Raw genomic sequence first — 18,393 nt, 5'->3', positions numbered from 1 at the left:
CTTTCAAGGGAACACACAGTATATCCTAAGATATAAATGCTCATATACATTTAAAAAGTATTATAGGGGTGCCCGGGTGGCTCAGGTCATGCTTTGATCATACTATACCTTTGTCATTAGTTCATGCAAGGCCTTACCCATTTTATTTGTTTAATGACATGATGAACCTGGATTTTTTAGACCTTTTGTTTTAAATATTTTATTTATTTATTTGATTGAGAGAGAGACACAGAGAGAGAGGGAACACAAGCAGGGGAGTGGGAGAGGGAGAAGCAGGCTTCCCGCCGAGCAGGGAGCCCGATGTAGGGCTCGATCCCAGAACCCCGGGATCATGACCTGAGCTGAAGGCAGACGCTTAACAACTGAGCCACCCAGATGCCCCTTTTTAGACCTTTTTAATGGGGAACTGAAACCATATTATTTTTGCATCCATTACAACATGCCACCAGAAGAACTGACCATCTTTTTACAAAAACCTACCGGGGCGCCTGGGTGCCTCAATTGTTGGGCGTCTGCCTTCGGCTCGGGTCGTGATCCCAGAGTCCTGGGATCGAGCCCTGCATCAGGCTCCCTGCTCGGCGGGAAGCCTCCTTCTCCCTCTCCCACTCCCCCTGCTTGTGTTCTCTCTCACTGTGTCTCTCTCTGTCAAATAAATAAAATCTTAAAAATAATAATAATAAAATGAAAATGAAAAACCTACCAACGAAACTTGCACAGTTTCCCATGGCATAAAAATAGAAGACTGCATCATTCTAATGATACGTCTGTATCTACCATATGGACCGTAATTTATATAATCAATGTCCTCCTGTACTGAGTATATTGGGCCTATTTGTTTCCAGTGTTTTACTATTATCACTAATTGCTATGCTGAACATAAACCTTAAGGCTAGATTTAGCATATAGGTCCCAGATAGATTCCTGGAAGTGGCACCACTGGGTCATAAGGGAGTCCACCGATAGAGACAAAGTTTCCCCCAGATAAGAAATTCTCCTGGGGGGGGTGCCTGGGTGGCTCAGTTGGTTAAGCGACTGCCTTCGGTCATGATCCTGGAGTCCCGGTATCGAGTCCCGCATCGGGCTCCCTGCTCAGCAGGGATCTGCTTCTCCCTCTGACCTTCCTCCCTCTCATGCTCTCTCTCTACCATTCTCTCTCTCGATAAATAAATAAAAATCTTAAAAAAAAAAAAGAAAGAAAGAAATTCTCCTGGGAAGGTGCAAAGGTGGAAACAGCACAGACTTTATGAGCATATTTGCTTGGCAGAAGTAACATAAAATGAGGCTGATAAAAAAAAATAGACAACCAGGTTTGGAAGTTTGTATTTGAAACAATAACAATACTGAAAACCACTTGTAGGTTAAAAACTAAATGCTATTGGAGAAAAATATTTCCAGCAGATCAACTAGGAAAGGCAAGAAGTAATGAAAATTTGATTTTGGGTGGTGACGGTGAAAACAACTTCAACTAATTAAAGAATCTATAAGACTCCAAAAACTGTATTTAAAGGGCAAACAGGAGGGAAAGATTTTGTTTGTTTGTTTTAATGATTTCAGATTTTCCAGGCTGGATAACCCAGAAACCACAGAATCCTAAGGTCTCAATAAATGTCACAGGGAAACTGACAGTAAGTTACCTGACCATGAGAGGTGGGTGACCGGCAGAACCGACTACATAATTAGTAGAGCCCAGAGCAAGATGAAAATGCGGGGTGCTGGTTCAAATATTAAGAATTTCATACGGCGGGTGCCTGGGTGGCTCAGTTGGTTAAGCGACTGCCTTCGGCTCATGTCATGACCCTGGAGTGCCGGCATCGGGTCCCGCATCGGGCTCCCTGCTCAGCAGGGAGTCTGCTTCTCCCTCTGACCCTCCCCCCTCTCATGTGCTCTCTCTCTCAAATAAATAAAATCTTTAAAAAAAAAAAAAAGAATTTCATACGGCAATAGCAGGACATTAAACCAAACATTGGGTCCGTCTAAGCGCAGAGCCCTGCACAGATCGCACGCCCGTATGAGGCCGGCTGTACTGACCAGAGACGATAAGCTCCGTTCTAGGTATCGGGAGACCAAGAAGCGCCCCGGTCTGACCACACCCTCGCCCTCCCAGGGAGGGTGAGCGGCAGGAGGGCCCAGGGGAACTATGCGCCCTCACACCCATCCCTGATCTTAGAGGGCCCCTGGGAGGGCTCGCAACACTTCTAAGAGTGTGGACTGGAGGCGCTGAGGTGCCTTTGCACCAGGGCTTTTGCACTCGGCGCGGCGAGGTCACTCGACCTCTAGCCTAGGAGAGGATCCCGAGACGTGGCAAGACCCGGCCTTGGACTCAGCGGGTTACTCATAAACCCGGAGGAGGGGTACGAGGCGGCACTCGTGCACTCCCCGGACAAGTGGCCCGAAGCTAAGAGGCCCGCCACAGACCGAGGGTCTAGGGAAGGTCTGCAAATCCCGGAGAGCGGAGGGGAGTTAAGGACAACAGACGGAACCGGAAAGGCCCCTAAAGACCCTGCGTGTATTAGGGAGCGTCTGCAAAGACCGCAGAGGGAATCCAGGGGTCATCTAAAAAGTTGCCAAAGCAGCCAAGGAGTGGTCTAGAAAGGGCAGTCTCCACAAAACAAGGCTTCCGGAAGCTAAACCCGGAAGGGAGGGTGTGGAGGACTGGATCCCCGTCTGTGACGTGAACACACCCCAAAGGCGCCGGTCATCCCTTAGGGCAGGACCGACAGAAGCTGCAGCCAGCAAAATAAAGGAAGGCTGAAGCCGGGGGGCGGGGGGAGGAGGAGAAAGAGAGGCCCTTAGAGATCGTCTGGAAATTGCGAAGCCAAAAGATCTTGAGGGGCCGACAGGAAATTGCACCCTTCGCTAAAGACACCTCCAGGTAGCGAACCACCAATTTCTTTTGTAAGCCCCACCCCTCACCCATTAAGCGTAGTTTTGTTGTCTCTGATTCAGGAAACAGCCGGTTCCCCACTTACTCCTCCCAACTGGGAGCGAACGCCCCTCCTTGGTCGCGCGCTTTCTCCTTCCCTCCCATCCCTCACGCACTTTCTCCCGCCCACCTGTCTATCACTGTGCTCAGCTGTCCAGTTAGCGGGCCAAGGGGGCGGGGCCGTGAGAGGCAACGCGTGACGTCCACAGTCCTCCGGCCGGGAAGCCAGGAGATGCGTGACGAAGGAGGCGCGTGACGGAGGAGAGGTTGGCCAGCGCTGCGGCCTCCGTCGGTGTAAACAAGGCCTCGCGCTGCTGCGGGTCCTGCGACCGCTCCTGGCTGGTGGGTGGTCTCGCGCGGGGCAGTAACCGCCGACTTCAGTGGGAGGGGCTTCTGGGCTTCCTCCCTGCCTCCCCCACTTGGCGTACACACCCCCGGCACACCACGTGGGCGTGAGGCGAGAAAGGAGGGGGTGTTAGGCCGAATTCTAACTTCATTGGTTGTCGCTGCTGCCGGCTTCCGCAAAGGAGCGCTCTGATTGGTCGGTAACGGGGGGCGTCGGGGGGTCGCAGAGCCCTAAGGCTTCTGATTGGCTAGATAAGATAAGCTAATGAGGCGCTTTCTTCCGCGAGGGGTTTTGATTGGTCGGCCAGAGAGGTTACCTGGGAATTCACCCACCCACCCCTCCAGGGACTTTGATAGGTGAGTTTGAGGTAGAAAACTGAGAAATTCCTCTTGAAAGGATTCTCATTGGTGAACTAGGGTAGCGCCCTAAGCTTCACTCTGATTTTTTTTTTTGCTTCACAGGATTGGGGAAGGTTTGTGTTCCTGAAGCCTTGGGAGTTGTCACAGGCTACAGAGAAGGGATTTCAGTCTCTAGGAAGGGTCGCACTCCAAGAGATAGCTACCGCTCTATCTGGGGAGACCCTGGTGTTTCTAGAGCAGGTTTTGCTTTCACCAAACCCAAGGAGGTGACAGGAGGAGTCCCTGCACAGGACCTAATGATGCTGTGACCAGAAGATGGGATCACGGAACAGCAGCAGTGCAGGAACTGGGTCCGGAGACCCCTCCGAGGGCTTGCCCCGAAGAGGGGCTAGCCTGCGTCGGAGCGAGGAAGAAGAAGAGGAGGATGAAGATGTGGATCTGGCCCAGGTACTGGCCTATCTCCTCCGCAGGTAACTTACCCTCCAGTGTGTCCCCACCAGGGACCACCACAGTCCCTTGATCCCAACTCCAGGCAGGGAGGTTACGGAGGATAGGGAATGGGATTAGCCCAGACCAGCTGTTCTTTTTGAGCTTCCGTTCTGGACACTCATGGCGCTCAGCTCAATACCCAATAAGAGCAGTTCTTAATTAGGGAGGGTCATGAAGACAATTTGCTTTTGTGTTTGAAAGGACTGTTCAGGGGGGCCTCTCTAGCTAAGACTACACAAGTGTAATCTATTTCCCAAGTAAGTAAAAAAAAAAAATGAAAACGTTACCCTGATGAAAAAGGCGTGATGCGAGGGGTAAGGAGAAGAGCTGGGGAGATGGGTGTTGAACTGTGGAGAAGTTACTGACATGTGATACGAAGCCATGTGGATTTACTTGAAAAACAAGTTTAAACTAACCTAACTCTAACCCTGTTCTTGAGGAAAGAATGCTTTGAGGAAAGTGACCACCACCCATAATTGACTGGAAAGGTGTACCATTTGGCCCTGTTTCTTAGCTGTGACTCCTTGGGGAGAAGACAAGCCTGGGGATCCCTTTAGAATACTGTGTTCTATGCTGGACTCCTCAGGCAGAGGCTCAGAAGGAAGTGCTCTCAGAATATTTAGTCCTCTAGGAAGTCAACTGAGTAGGTCTGTCAGCCTCGATGGAATGTTGGTGTTCTCTACATCTGCTACAAGCATGAAAATTCATTTCCTACCATGTCTTATAGGAGACTGAAAATAACAGCCAAGGTCTAGTCAGCCTCAAACTTCAAAATGGGGACATTATGAGGGTTTGAAGAGCAGGTAGTCGAAGAGCTGAATAGCCATTGACTCTGAATTTGGTTGGCTTGGGGAAGGGATCCTCCCTTTTATCATGGGCATCTCTCCACAGAGGCCAAGTGAGGTTGGTGCAGGGCGGAGGTGCAGCAAATTTACAACTCATCCAGGCCCTCTCGGACTCGGAGGAAGAGCATGACAGTGCCTGGGATGGTCGTCTTGGGGACCGATACAACCCACCCGGTAAGAGGAAAGGCAGACTGAGACCCTAACATTGGAAGACTTTCATTAAAAAACCCTTTTTCTATTTTTTGCAAGAACAGTAGGTGAAGTTGAAAGAAGGTGAGATAACTCAGGGAATGAGGGAGTCTCTGCAGCCCCAGTCTATTAGCTGCATAGCTGGCCGGGAGCACAGTTCTGGGGCTGGAAGACCTAGGGTGGAACTTCTCCTTGGTACTTACAGTGGATGCAACCCCTGACACCCGGGAGCTGGAATGCAATGAGATCAAGACCCAAGTGGAATTGGCCACAGGGCGGTTGGGGCTCAGGCGGGCAGCCCAGGAGCACAGCTTTCCTCTGATGCTGCACCAGGTAAGCCTCTCCACCTCCAACCAGCCTGGCAGCAGGCCTCTTGAGGTAGCCAGAAGCTCTCCCTGCCCCAGAGGAGAGGAAAGTAAACCTTCCAAGGAAGCCTCAAGTGCTGGAGCTGGAGCGTGCTTAGCCAGCCTGCATCGGCGTTTGGTGGGACTTATGAGTGTGTGCAGTGTCCGTTTCTGTAGCAAGAGCAATATCTTTGGAGGAGGGGGCTTGGTGCGGCTGAAGTGGCTGTCCATTTCTGCTAGCAATATTCCCCAATCCCTTCCTTTAGAGAGAACGGGGCCTCTGCCACCGGGGAAGCTTCTCCCTTGGAGAACGGTCTCGAATGATGTCTCAGTGAGTATGGGGCCTGGTGGAGAGACTCTAAGGGCCAGATAGGTCTTATCCCTTAAACATTGAAGGGACAGGTGTTAAGAGGATCCTCAGGGATATTAAAGTTAGGTTGAATGGGGTCGAAGCTTGAGAGGAAACAAACTGGAAAAGTGTAGAAATTGAGAGGACGATTGAATGAATGAAAGAGAAGGGATCGTATCCCAAGCCAAAAGGGAAGTCCATCCTTGTACTCACACCCAGCTCTGTTAGGATTCTGCTAACCGGGACGTTCCTCATCCTCTGCTCCCTTTACCTTCACTTTCCCTCTGCTTTCCCAGCTTCTTGCCCAACGATCTGGGCTTCACTGATACCTACTCTCAGAAGGCTTTCTGCGGCATCTACAGCAAAGATGGTCAGATCTTCATGTCTGCTTGCCAAGGTACCAGACCCTGGTCCTACAAAGTGCCCCAGAACAAGGAACATACCCCTGACGGAGGCTAGAGAGCCTCAGACCCAGGGAACTCAGACCCTGGGTTAGGGATGCTTAGCCAGAATACGTTTCCTATGATCAAGGGAAGATTCTACATACAGAGGAAGCGAGGTCAGATCTAGAGAGGATGCAAGGAGAGGGTTCCCTAATTCTGCCTGATCCCCACTTACCCAGACCAGACGATCCGACTGTATGACTGCCGGTATGGCCGCTTTCATAAATTCAAGAGCATCAAGGCCCGGGACGTGGGTTGGAGCGTCCTGGATGTGGCCTTCACCCCTGATGGCAACCACTTCCTATACTCCAGCTGGTCTGATTACAGTGAGTATACCCCAGACTTCCACTGGCTCTCCAGCCCAGAACCTGAAGCCTCCAAATGCCCATGTCCTCTGTGCCAGGACTCCACGCCTTCTCCCGGGAAGATCACTCCCAGGGTCTGACACCCTTGCCCTTTGTTCCGTTTCTTGCCTAGCTTCACTTCCACCCTCCTTCCCCCAGACCTGAAAGATATCTTGTTTCTCTTGCCTCTCTTAGTTCATATCTGCAACATCTACGGGGAGGGAGACACTCACACTGCCCTGGATCTAAGGTACTGGCTTCCCTCTTTGGGCAGACTCATCAGAAACTTCTCAAGGAAGCCTCTCCAGGAGCAAACCTCTTGAACTGGAACTCCTGCTTAGAGGGAAAAGTACACTGGTTGCAAGTGTCTCTGTGTGGATTCCTGGGAGGGAAGGCACCCATCTTTGTCAGCCAGAGGACCAGGGTAAAATAGATGGTTGCAGGATTATTTCGGGGTTCTCATGGAGGTGACTCACATTCTGGGATGTGTTGGCAGGACTTCTTTTTCCCCTCAGAAGTACGCCTTACAACCCTCATCCGATTCTGTGTAGATTAACGGAGGCTGAGGGAGGTCCATTTAATCCAGCTCCTTCTTTGCTCTTTTCAGGCCAGACGAGCGTCGCTTTGCAGTCTTTTCCATTGCTGTCTCCTCAGATGGACGAGAAGTGCTAGGAGGGTGAGTACAGTAGGGGATGTAGCCCTCAGTCAGTGAGCTAGGAGTTCTCCCGGAGATTAGCTCTGATCTCACAGAGACTGTACTGGACACTGCTATCCAGGCAGCTATGGAGAACAACCAGCCCTTTTCCAAGGTCAGCGTTTACAAACTGCTTCACCTCTTGCTCACCGTTTCCCCAGCATGAGAGGGAAGGTCTCAAATCTCCTTACAAACATAGCTAACTTTTCTCCCACCTCCTGTGTAAAAAGAGACCAGGGCTTGCCCCTCAGCGGGCCTTTGCAACAGGGACTCTACAGAGCATACGTAGCATTGGTCCTCTCAGTTCTGGCTCCAGGACCCTCTTTATGCCTTCCCTTTCAGGGCCAATGATGGCTGTCTCTATGTCTTTGATCGAGAACAGAACCGGCGTACCCTTCAGGTATTTGCTCCTGAGACTCAGAGCCTCTGCCTCCTGGTCCGTGGCCTATTAGAAGACCGAGAGAGAGAGAGGTCCTAGGTATTCTGGCTTCCTGCTTCCCTAGATTGAATCCCATGAGGATGATGTGAACGCAGTGGCCTTTGCTGACATAAGCTCCCAGATCCTGTTCTCTGGGGGTGATGATGCCATCTGCAAAGTGTGGGATCGACGCACCATGCGAGAGGACGACCCCAAGCCTGTGGGTGCACTGGCTGGACACCAGGATGGCATTACCTTCATTGACAGCAAGGTGGGCAGGGAAGCAGACCTGCACAGCCAGGTTACAGTTGTCCAGGAGCAGTCAAGGGGGCTGAGCGTGGGAACTCCCCAAGCTCCTTATTAGTTCAGGTTTGCAAGAGCTGGAGTTTAGGGAGAGGGCTTAAGCCAAGAAACATGAGATCCTTCTGTATTCATCAGTCCTCATGGATCAGGGCAAGGCTTTCTGTAGAAGGAAAGACAATTAATCCAGGATAGAATTGGAGGCCCAGCCAGTGCCCTGGGCAAAGAAGGGGAAACCTAGCCAGGGGTGGGTTCTGTGGTAGAAAAACCTGTGGCGAGCTCGCGAAGAGGCAAGGTAAGTCAGAGGACTGGCATTCTTACCCCTCACCTGGAGAAGCAGACCTAGAGGGACAGACACCAGTGTTCACAAGCTCTGACACCTTGTTACCCATCTGGGGATTCACAGGGTGATGCCCGCTATCTCATCTCCAACTCCAAAGACCAGACCATCAAGCTCTGGGACATCCGACGCTTTTCTAGTCGGGAAGGCATGGAGGCCTCACGGCAGGCTGCCACACAGCAAAACTGGGACTACCGCTGGCAGCAGGTGCCCAAAAAAGGTGAGCGGAGAAGGGAGAATCCAAGATCCGGAAGAGTAAAGAGTCAAGGGTGGCAGTTCAGATATCTGACCCCTGGTAAGGCCTGGCATGGGCACAGTGGATGTGACTGTAGCCTGGGGCCCTCCCCCCAACGCCCCCTCACCAGGCATTAACTCTGTGTTTGTCAAACGGTGGGGAGAGTCGGGGGTTCCCAGGGCTGGGGGCTGGGGATCACTCAGAACCAACTAAGACAAAAGTATTTCAGTATCTTACAACCAGCAGAGCCGTTTTGGTGACTATTAGGTGGAGAAAGAGCCACCCATTGGGGATTGAAAAGGTGGCCATCGGTGAGCATCAATCTTTGCTCAGGACTAATGGTACAGGAGAATCCAGGCTCCCTAATCTAGGGCTCTATGTGCATCCCTCCCAGCCTGGCGGAAACTGAAGCTCCCAGGGGACAGCTCCTTGATGACCTACCGGGGCCACGGGGTGCTGCACACCCTCATCCGCTGCCGATTCTCACCCACCCATAGCACTGGCCAGCAGTTCATCTACAGCGGCTGCTCTACTGGCAAAGTGGTCGGTAAGGATCGTATCAGAACAGGGGCCTGGGAGGGGCAACAATGTGTCTCTGGCATTTCACCTGTAACCACCAGTGACCGCCTTAAAAATCCCAATGGTGACCAAGAGTGAAATTTAATTTAGCGTGGAGCAGGTTAGGCTTCAGCAGAGAAAGAGAAAACCTTGTATTTATCGGCATTTTAAATTAAGAAAGGGAACATAGAATTCTAGTTAGTAAATATAATAGATTGCCAGAAATACACACAGCTCTGTTTTGTAGCCAGTCAAGGAAAGAAAGAGCTGGCAGATGAAAGGTGGTGGGGCAGGGACAAAAAGACTGCAGCTCAGAGTAAAGGACGTGCGGCTGCTAAAGCAAGAAGTGTGTACAGAGACACAGAAACACACCTCCAGCTATAAAGAGCTTAAGCCAGTGCCATAGCTAGGGAGGCACTGGATGGAGCCCCGCTCGGAAAGAGAGAAAGATGCACCCCCGTCCAGATGAGGAAGAGCAGGTTCGGACCTCTAAGCAGACAGCCCATTCGTTGTTCACTTTGGCGGGGCCTTCCATGTCTTGTGGGTTTCTTAGAAAACTGCTGTAAAGAGCTTTAAAACCACATTTATTCTTAACTGTAGACCCTGTGACATTTAGCTAAGGGCCAGGCGGAGATACCCAAGCTCTGCTAGACCGCACACTCAACCCGAGGTAGGGGAAAAGGGAACAGAAACTGAGGAATGACAGCATCCTCTGGTGTGGTTGCTCCCCTGCAAAAGCGGGGAGGTTGCCTGAGAGGCAATAAGCAGTGCAGCTCAGGAACCATGAGGGGTGCTTAGAAGGTGCCCTGGCTGCCCCTTCTCCACTCTGGCCGTCCCTGGACAGTGTACGACCTCCTCAGCGGCCACATCGTGAAGAAGCTGACCAACCACAAGGCCTGTGTGCGTGACGTCAGCTGGCATCCTTTTGAGGAAAAGATCGTCAGCAGTTCGGTGAGGTTGCAAGGGGCGGGGCAGGGGACCAGCGCGCGTCTGGGACTTTGACCCAGGCAGGGCAGCACCCCTGACTGCTTGCCCCCTTTTGCGCCGCAGTGGGATGGCAACCTGCGTCTGTGGCAGTACCGCCAGGCTGAGTACTTCCAGGACGACCTGCCAGAGTCTGAGGAACCTCCCCGCGCCCCTGCCGCAGTGCCCCACCCCTCTACAGCCTTTTCCTCACCCCAGTAGATCTGATCTCCAGCCCCGTCCACGGGTGAGCCTCCGACAAGCGCTCTGCCTCTTCCTGCCTTTCTCCCTTCTGGGAGACCTCTGGGGAGTCCCTGGCATTGGACAGGAAGACACACAAGCCCAGGCTTTTGGGCCCTCGCTGAGCCCTGGAAGATCGTCCCCAAGGGGCAGAGTGGTCTCCTCATGTGCTTACACCCAGTTGGCTTGGTTCTCTATCTCTGGCCAGAGTCCAAAGGACTGCTGTTGTCTGAGGTGTGGCCCTTTGTCAGCAGGAGAACTCTCTTGAGTGTTTTTAATCATGTGTGAATGTAAGTGTTAGCTCCTAGAGTAGATGTCAGGTCTGAACTGAGCTGTCAGCCGGGCCCATTGCCCTGGCCTGTGTGTTGAGGACTAGACTGGCCAATCAGAAGGCTAGGCATCCTGGCCATTCTTACAGAGGTCCTGAAGGCTAGAGCTCTGGCCTTTTCGGGGAAGGTGGGATGAGTAAGGCATGTCCTCAGCACCCTCCTGGGGTGGGAATTATGTTTTCTCCCTCTCTGTCTGGGTCTTTGGGGTGGGACAGGCTGTGGTGTGAGAGGCTCCATGTGGCCCCACACAGGGCAGGCCCTCCCTCCCAGACTGTTCCTTCATGCTGGAGGCCAGCAGCTTCAAGGAGAGATGTTGAAGTAGGACTCCTTCGTCCTCTCACTGGCTTTGGCTCCCTCAATAAATTCTGTGGGAACCTGGCTCAGTGTGTCTCTGTCTCTTTTTCCTATCTGAGGTCTTTCATCCTCTCCCTTCAAGAAAATAGTTTTGACAAAGCCTTCAGATAGCTTCTCTGTGGGGAAAAATCCCCCTTTGATGCCCCCAAGATGAAGAGAAATACCAAAATCATTTGTTAACTGAGCTCTGCAACAGACAACTCCCTCACTGAACTTAGAAACTTGCAGCGAGTAGAAATCAAGATAGCAGGAAGTAAGCGCCGTTTAGATTAGAGCCTGGAACACCCACATCAGCTTTGTTCTGGGGATGGCCTTGGCGCTGGTCCGGTCTTTGAGAAGAAGCAGCCCAGAGCTGGAGAGAACCTGGTGGGCGCTGATGCGGGGCCCCATCTGGGTGCTTCATACCCAGGACCTCATCCACCCTCCCAGCCACACTTTGTACAGATGAGGAAATGGCAGCGTGCCCAGGTCAGGCGACATGCCCCAGAGCAAAGCCATGGTGTGGTCAGTAGGGGAGTTGGTCGGGCTTCACATCAGCTCTGATCGCTCCGTCCCCATGACATTTCATTATCCCTAATGCAATTTTCAAACCAGGATGCACACCTCCAGGGGTTCTCAAAGACACAGCAAGGGGTAAAAGGGATACCTCTTTCACCGCAAAACAGTTAGTTTTAAAAGAATAGATTGTCCAGCTGCCCAGCCTACACGTGTTCTCTTTCCTCTGCTCTGCCTCATGTGAAACCATCATGCCAGTCTCCCTGCCCACCAGCCCACCTTGTTCCCCTTCTGCCACTTCAACCCAGACATGCCACCCATCTCACCCAGAACCTGTATTACCTCCAGGGTGCCAAAATTAGAAGCAAATTAAAATTATTAACATCCTCAAAGCCTCTTTTATATATTTTTTAAGATTTTTATTTACTTATTTGTCAGAGGGAGAGAGAGAGAGCACGCACAAGCAGAGGGAGCGGCAGACAGAGAAGCAGACTTTCCGCTGAGCAAGGAGCCCAATGCGGGGCTCCATCCCAGGTCCCTGAGATCATGACCTGAGCTGAAGGCAGAACTCTAACTGAGTCACCCAGGCGCCCCTCAAAGCCTCCTTTAATCAAGGCCCCAAGTACCATCCATTTTTCTCATTAAGAGTTGCATTTCCAATACAATTTGAGTTTATTATTAATTATCACAATGTGTGAAATCTTTGCTATACTAATTATATATTTTGTACTACTAACAATTATTATGAGAACTCTATCCGGAAGAAGAATGTTTTAACTTCTAGGGCCTTATGATCACAGGAAATACTTAAAAATTAAGTTTCAGGGTCACCTGGGTGGCTCAGTCAATTAAGCAGCCAACTCTTGGTTTGGGCTCAGGTCATGATCTCCCAGGAGTCTTCTTGGGATACTCTCACTCTCCCTCTGCCCCTCCCCCTGCTTGTGTGCTTGCCCTCTCTCTCTAAGATAAATGGGTAAATCGTTAAAAAAAAAATTAAGTTTCGGGGCACCTAGGTGGCTCAGTTGTTAAGCATCTGCCTTCTGCTCCTGTCGTGATCCCAGTATCCTGGGATCGAGCCCCACATTGGGCTCCCTGCTCCCTGCTCCTCAGGAAGCCTGCTTCTCCCGCTCCCATACTCCCCCTGCTTGTGTTCCCTCTCTTGCTGTGTCTCTCTCTGTCAAATAAATAAAATCTTATAATATAATAATAAAATATAATCTTGTAATAAAAAAATAAAAATTAAGTTTCAAATTATATACATTTTTTTGGCAGAGAAGTGTGATCAACAAAATGTTCAGGCATAAAAACATTAGGATAACTTGTATGGGGGAAGTCTAATGGAAATATACTTTCTGACTATTAAGATCTTGTCACTTTTTTTTTTAAAGATTTTATTTTTTTATTTGACAGAGAAGGACACAGCAAGAGAGGGAACACAAGCAGGGGGAGTGGGAGAGGGAGAAGCAGGCTTCCTGCAGAGCAGGGAGCCCGATGTGGGGCTCCATCCCAGGACGTTGGGACCATACCTGAGCCGAAGGCAGTCGCTTAACCGACTGAGCCACCCAGGCGCCCCTTGTCACGTTTTTAAAATGGAAAATGGTAAGATACATAATCACTGTAGTATTTAGATTCCATTGGATATATTTAAAAGAAAGAGAGAGAGAGAATGCATTGGAAATTATGTCCTGCGCAACTATTTAAAATTACAATGAAAAATTTTTTGTCGGGCGCCTGGATGGCTCAGTCAGTTGAGCGTCTGCCTTTGGCTCAGGTCATGATCCTGGGGTCCTGGGATCCAGCCTGCTCAGCAGGGAATCTGCTTCTCCCTCTCCTGCCCCTCCCTGCTACTCATGCTCTCTCTTTCTCTCAAATAAAGGAATAAAATCTTTAAAAAAATTTTTTTGTCAAAGATGTGTGAGGGGTTCTATAGGTCTTCCTGTTAGGGTCCATGAGCAGGAACTATGTTGAAGTATGGGCTTTAGGATCTGGAAGGAACCTGATTGATTAATCCATCTTGATCGGTTTATGGATGTGGGCACTGAGGACCAAGGAGGATTAGTTGATTTTCCCAAAGTCACACAGTTCAGACCCCAGGTGTACTTGCTTGCTCATTCCTTTCACTACTTCGTGGGCCTCCACTGTACTCTGAAATCCCACCACCAGTTCTGAGGAATGAGGAAGGATGACAAAAAAGGATCTCAGAACAGTTATTGAATAACAGGGACATCCCTTGGGTAGGTTGCTCTCCGCCTTGTGGCTCCAGCCCCAGGGGTCAGGCTGGGAGGCCAATGTGAGACTTGGGACCCAGGGCAACTGGTTGGAGGACACAAACTCAGGTTTTGATGGCCTCCAAGCTGGGGATTTTCCTTGTCGGGTCACCCCCACCCCCACCCGCATCACGTGGCCGTGAGCCTAATCTTTGGGGTCCTGGAAAATCCAGCCTGGGCCACCACCATCTCTCATACAATACACCTTCCACAGGACACTTGAATTTCTTTTTTTTTTTTTTTTTAAGATTTTATTTATTTGACAGAGCGAGTGTACACATAGGAAGGGGGAGTGGCAGAGGCACTTTTTTTTTTTCTGGTTTCTGCTAGCATTTATTTGAGAAAATTTACACAAAAATCCCCAATCCAACATTTACAAGTGAATCCCCACTGAGCAGGGAGCCCGATGTGAGACTCGATCCCAGGACCCTGGGATCATGATCTGAGCAGACACTTAACCAACTGAGCCACCCAGGCGCCCTAGGACACATGAATTTCATCTCTTGGCCGTCATGATAACCATACCAAAGAATGGTCCCATCTTAGATCTGATGTCTTGTGCATTGCATAACCACCATGGTTTACATAGGGCCAGACGAGCCACTCAGAGTCCCTCACACCAGACAGGGGCTGGGGCTGGGTCAAGCCCTACGGTCATGGTGCACCCAAGTGGATACCCCTGTTGGTGTGCTCCCCACAGCCTAACTTGGACATGGCGCCATGCACAGTCATCTTGCACATCCTGCAGTGGTGGGCTCTTGTGCTCAGAATTTAGGAGAGGGGTTGGATCACACTGATGATGAGGCAGACACAGATTTTTTTTTAAATGGTTTCCAAGGTTTGGTTAGTTTGAATCTCTGTGACCCCTGATTTCCCTGCGGAGCAAACATGGTCAGGTTGGGGTGGGGTGGGGGTGACTGGTTGACCAGACAGACAGGCAGGCCCAGGCAGGCTGTGGACAAAACACTGAACCGCAGGCCTGGGCCTCCAACATGAACTAGAACATGGTTGGAGCTGGGGACACAGGACGAAAAGGAAAGGACATAGGCCACTGTCAGGACACACAACCAAAGCTAGGACCCTGCTGACGTGGCAGCCCTCCGCCCTGGCCCCTACTGCCCCCCGCCCCTCTCCCCCGCCTGCCAGCTGCCACCAGGGCTCTGCCCTGTGTCTGCCACACCTGTCACTGCCCGTCCTTGTCCGGGGGGGGCCCCATCAGCCCCTCCTCAGCTACCCAGCAGAGCAAGCGGGTAGTGGGGAGGGGAGGGAACATGGAGCGGGGGCCGGTGGTGGGGGCAGGGCTGGGGGCCGGGGCCCGAATCCAGGCACTGCTGGGCTGCCTGGTCAGGGTGCTGCTCTGGGTGGCCTCTGCCTTGCTGTACTTTGGAAGTGAACAGGCCGCCCGCCTCCTGGGCAGCCCCTGCTTACGGCGCCTCTACCATGCCTGGTTGGCAGCAGTGGTCATCTTTGGGCCCCTTCTGCAGTTCCATGTCAACCCTCGGACTATTTTCGCCAGCCACGGCAACTTCTTCAACATGTGAGTCCACTGGAGGCTGTGGGCGCTGGCTCCCTGCACTCTGGGATCCGAGCTCCCTCCTCCAGGTTTCTGTCGTGCTGCCAGTCTGGACGCTAAAAATAGGCTAAGAGGTTGAGGAGAAACTGGGAGGAGGGGGAGGGGAACAGAGTCCTGGGGTCCAGGGGAAATCAGGAGCAGGGCTGAAGAGGAACTATGGCTCTCGAAGGCTGAATGGGCCTCTAAGGAGACAGCAAGGTTTAAGTGGCTGGGGAGGAAGGGGGAGGAAAGGGAACCAGTGAGGATATGTAGGGCAGGGGACAGAGCAGGGATGGGAACACAGATGGGGTGGAAGATGGGGCGCAGGCAGGTCTCAGTAGCTAGCCTCCCTTCTTCTGTGCCCACAGAAAGTTTGTGAATTCGGCATGGGGCTGGACATGCACCTTCCTGGGGGGCTTCGTGCTGCTGGTGGTGTTCCTGGCTACGCGGCGTGTGGCCGTGACCGCCCGGCACCTGAGCCGGCTGGTGGTGGGGGCAGCAGTGTGGCGGGGGGCCGGCCGGGCCTTCCTGCTCATCGAGGACCTGACTGGCTCCTGCTTTGAGCCTCTGCCCCAAGGCCTGCTGCTGCACGAGCTTCCTGACCGCTGCAGCTGCCTGGCAGCTGGCCACCAGTGGCGGGGCTACACCGTCTCCTCCCACACCTTCCTGCTCACCTTCTGCTGCCTGCTCATGGCCGAGGAAGCCGCAGTGTTCGCCAAGTATCTGGCCCACGGGCTGCCAGCCGGGGCCCCCCTCCGCCTGGTCTTCCTGCTCAACGTGCTGCTGCTGGGCCTCTGGAACTTCTTGCTGCTCTGTACTGTCATCTATTTCCACCAGTACACCCACAAGGTGGTGGGTGCTGCGGTGGGCACCTTTGCCTGGTACCTCACCTATGGCAGCTGGTATCATCAGCCCTGGTCTCCAGGGAGCCCAGGCCACGGGCTCTTTCCTCGGCCCCACTCCAGCCGCAAGCATAACTGAAAGAAATAAAGGCAAACCTGGCCTACCTCGGGCTCTGCTCATCATTTGGTTGGGGGGACTCAGAAAGGGTGGGAAGGGTAAGAAGGGAGTCAGGCAGTCTCTCATGCGTCCCTCAGCCATTCTTTGCTTGTCCTCCATCCTTCCTGCTGTCCTTTCAAGTCTCCCAGTCCTTGCAGACTTCAAGCTCTCTGGGGGACTCGGATGTCAAGGACCCGCAACGCTAGAGCAGGTAAGAGTGCCCTTCCGTATGGGCAGCATTCCTGCTGAGCAGATGCTTTGTCTCCAGCCTGGTTGGTTGTTTTTTTCTGCCTCCTTCACTGAATTCCCCCTTCCACCTTCCTTAAGGGCCTGCCTGTCTGGGCACATTTCCTTAATAGGTATTTATTGAGCCAAGCATAGTTCCATGCCTTGTGAATAAGGAAGACAAGGTTTCTGCTGTTTGGGGGCTGATGGGTTAATGGGGGAAGCAGATGAGAAACTCACAAAGAACAGCAAACACTTCTCTTGTGCTTACTATGTTTCAGGCAGCGTTCTCAGTGTCTCTAAGCTCTTCCTATAAATCAAGACATTAAGCCCTCATAACAACAACACCACTATCAGGTGGGTTTGGTAACGTTTCTACTGTACAGTTTTAAAAACTGAGGCACAGAGGTTAAGTGACTTGTTCACAGCTAGTAGATATCAAAGCCAGGATTATAAACCCAGGCAATAAGGGTCCATTTTGCTCTAAACCGAGGACCAGCAACTACAGCCCTCCTATGGCCAGATTTTGTATGGCCTGAGAGTTAAGAAAGGTTTTTACATTTTTTTTTAAAGATTTTATTTATTTATTTGAGAGAGAGAGAGTGAGAGAGAGTATGAGAGGGAAGAGGGTCAGAGGGAGAAGCAGACTCCCCGCTGAGCAGGGAGCCCGACGTGGGACTCGATCCCGGGACTCCAGGATCATGACCTGAGCCGAAGGCAGCCGCTTAACCAACTGAGCCACCCAGGCGCCCTGGTTTTTACATTTTTAATGATTGAAAAAAAAAAAAGAATATATCATGGTATGTGAAAATGACACAGAATTCAAATTCCAGTGTCCATAGAGAAAGTTTTACTGGAACCTGGCCCTGCTAATTCATTTAGGTATGGCTGTTTACCTGCTCTAAGGGCAGAGTTGAGTAGTTACTACGGACACCATATGGCCCACGAGAGCCTAAAATGTTTACTATCTGGCCTTTTACAGAAAAAGTTTGCCAACCCCTGGTCTAAACCACACTATCCCCCCAAAATAAACTGGCTAATATCAGAGAGCTCCAGTGCTATGAATGTACTACAACAGGCTGGTTTGTAATAGAGACTTGGCAGGGAGGTACTTTATAAAGGATGATGGAGAGAGTTCCCTCTGGAGAGGTGATATTTAAGCTGAGAACCTAAGCTGAGAACCTAATGACAACCCGAGGCAGGGAAAGGGTGTGTCAGGCAAAGGGATCGGTAAGGCCAAAGTACCTGGGACAGGTATGATCGGGTTTAAGCAACAATGGAAGGCCCAGCTATTTGCAAGTGTAAGGGAAGGGGGAAAGCATGGAAGGTGAGGTTGCAGAACAGGTGCCAGGCAGGCCAGGCAAGCCTTCTGGGCCAGGAAAGCCCTTTAGATTTCATTCTAAGGTCAACAGGAAACTGAGAAAGAGCTTTAAGCCAGACAGAGGTCTGTGTGGAGAGTATAGGTGGGTTGTAGTCCACAACATGGGTCAGGAGGGAGCTGACCGGGGCCTGGGTTGGAGTGGTGACAGCGTCTGAATGTCAACACATGGGTCAGACGATGCCCGTGGAGCCAGGGCTAGGGAAGGGAGGCCAGAAAAGATGGAAGAGCGCCAGATAAGGCTTATCACCGTCCCAAGCCGAACAGGGACAGAAGAGAACCAGAGGAGTCTGGAGGCAGGGAGATGGGACGCGGGCCCTGGCCGGGTGGCCGACCTATGGGCTCCGGGAGGCGGGGAGGCGGGCCCGCGGTGCGTGGGGAGGCTAGCAGTAGGCTGCGAGACCGAAGGCGGGAA

The 18,393-nt window shown here is 51.8% G+C and overlaps 2 protein-coding genes across 3 annotated transcripts; both read left to right on the top strand.

Annotated features, from left to right (window-relative positions):
* The first annotated feature begins 3,271 nt into the window (after window positions 1-3,271).
* Window positions 3,272-10,451, top strand: DCAF11 (DDB1 and CUL4 associated factor 11). 2 transcript variants are annotated; one of them, XM_028114788.2, is made up of 15 exons: window positions 3,272-3,625; window positions 3,731-4,098; window positions 5,009-5,136; window positions 5,357-5,484; window positions 5,762-5,826; window positions 6,141-6,241; window positions 6,467-6,613; window positions 6,827-6,881; window positions 7,239-7,307; window positions 7,668-7,725; window positions 7,829-8,014; window positions 8,450-8,603; window positions 9,013-9,165; window positions 10,021-10,127; window positions 10,227-10,451. In XM_028114788.2, exons 2-15 carry the CDS (start codon window positions 3,944-3,946, stop codon window positions 10,359-10,361), a joined length of 1,641 nt encoding a protein of 546 aa, XP_027970589.1. In that variant the 5' UTR covers window positions 3,272-3,625; window positions 3,731-3,943; the 3' UTR covers window positions 10,362-10,451. The 2 variants fall into 2 exon arrangements, with proteins under 2 accessions (XP_027970589.1, XP_087880793.1); XM_088024667.1 differs by lacking the exon at window positions 3,272-3,625 and having other exon boundaries at window positions 3,961-4,075.
* Window positions 10,452-15,095: 4,644 nt separating this feature from the next.
* Window positions 15,096-16,382, top strand: FITM1 (fat storage inducing transmembrane protein 1). Its single transcript, XM_028114888.1, has 2 exons — window positions 15,096-15,361; window positions 15,745-16,382. The coding sequence occupies exons 1-2, from the start codon at window positions 15,096-15,098 to the stop codon at window positions 16,355-16,357; spliced, it is 879 nt and encodes a 292-aa protein (XP_027970689.1). The 3' UTR covers window positions 16,358-16,382.
* Window positions 16,383-18,393: the final 2,011 nt, after the last annotated feature.

This window comes from Eumetopias jubatus, unplaced genomic scaffold (assembly GCF_037043125.1).
Source record: "Eumetopias jubatus isolate StellerSeaLion01/CBP00866 unplaced genomic scaffold, mEumJub1_p1.0 scaffold_7, whole genome shotgun sequence".
Taxonomy (NCBI): domain Eukaryota; kingdom Metazoa; phylum Chordata; class Mammalia; order Carnivora; family Otariidae; genus Eumetopias; species Eumetopias jubatus.
This window is presented reverse-complemented; position numbering and strand designations above follow the sequence as displayed.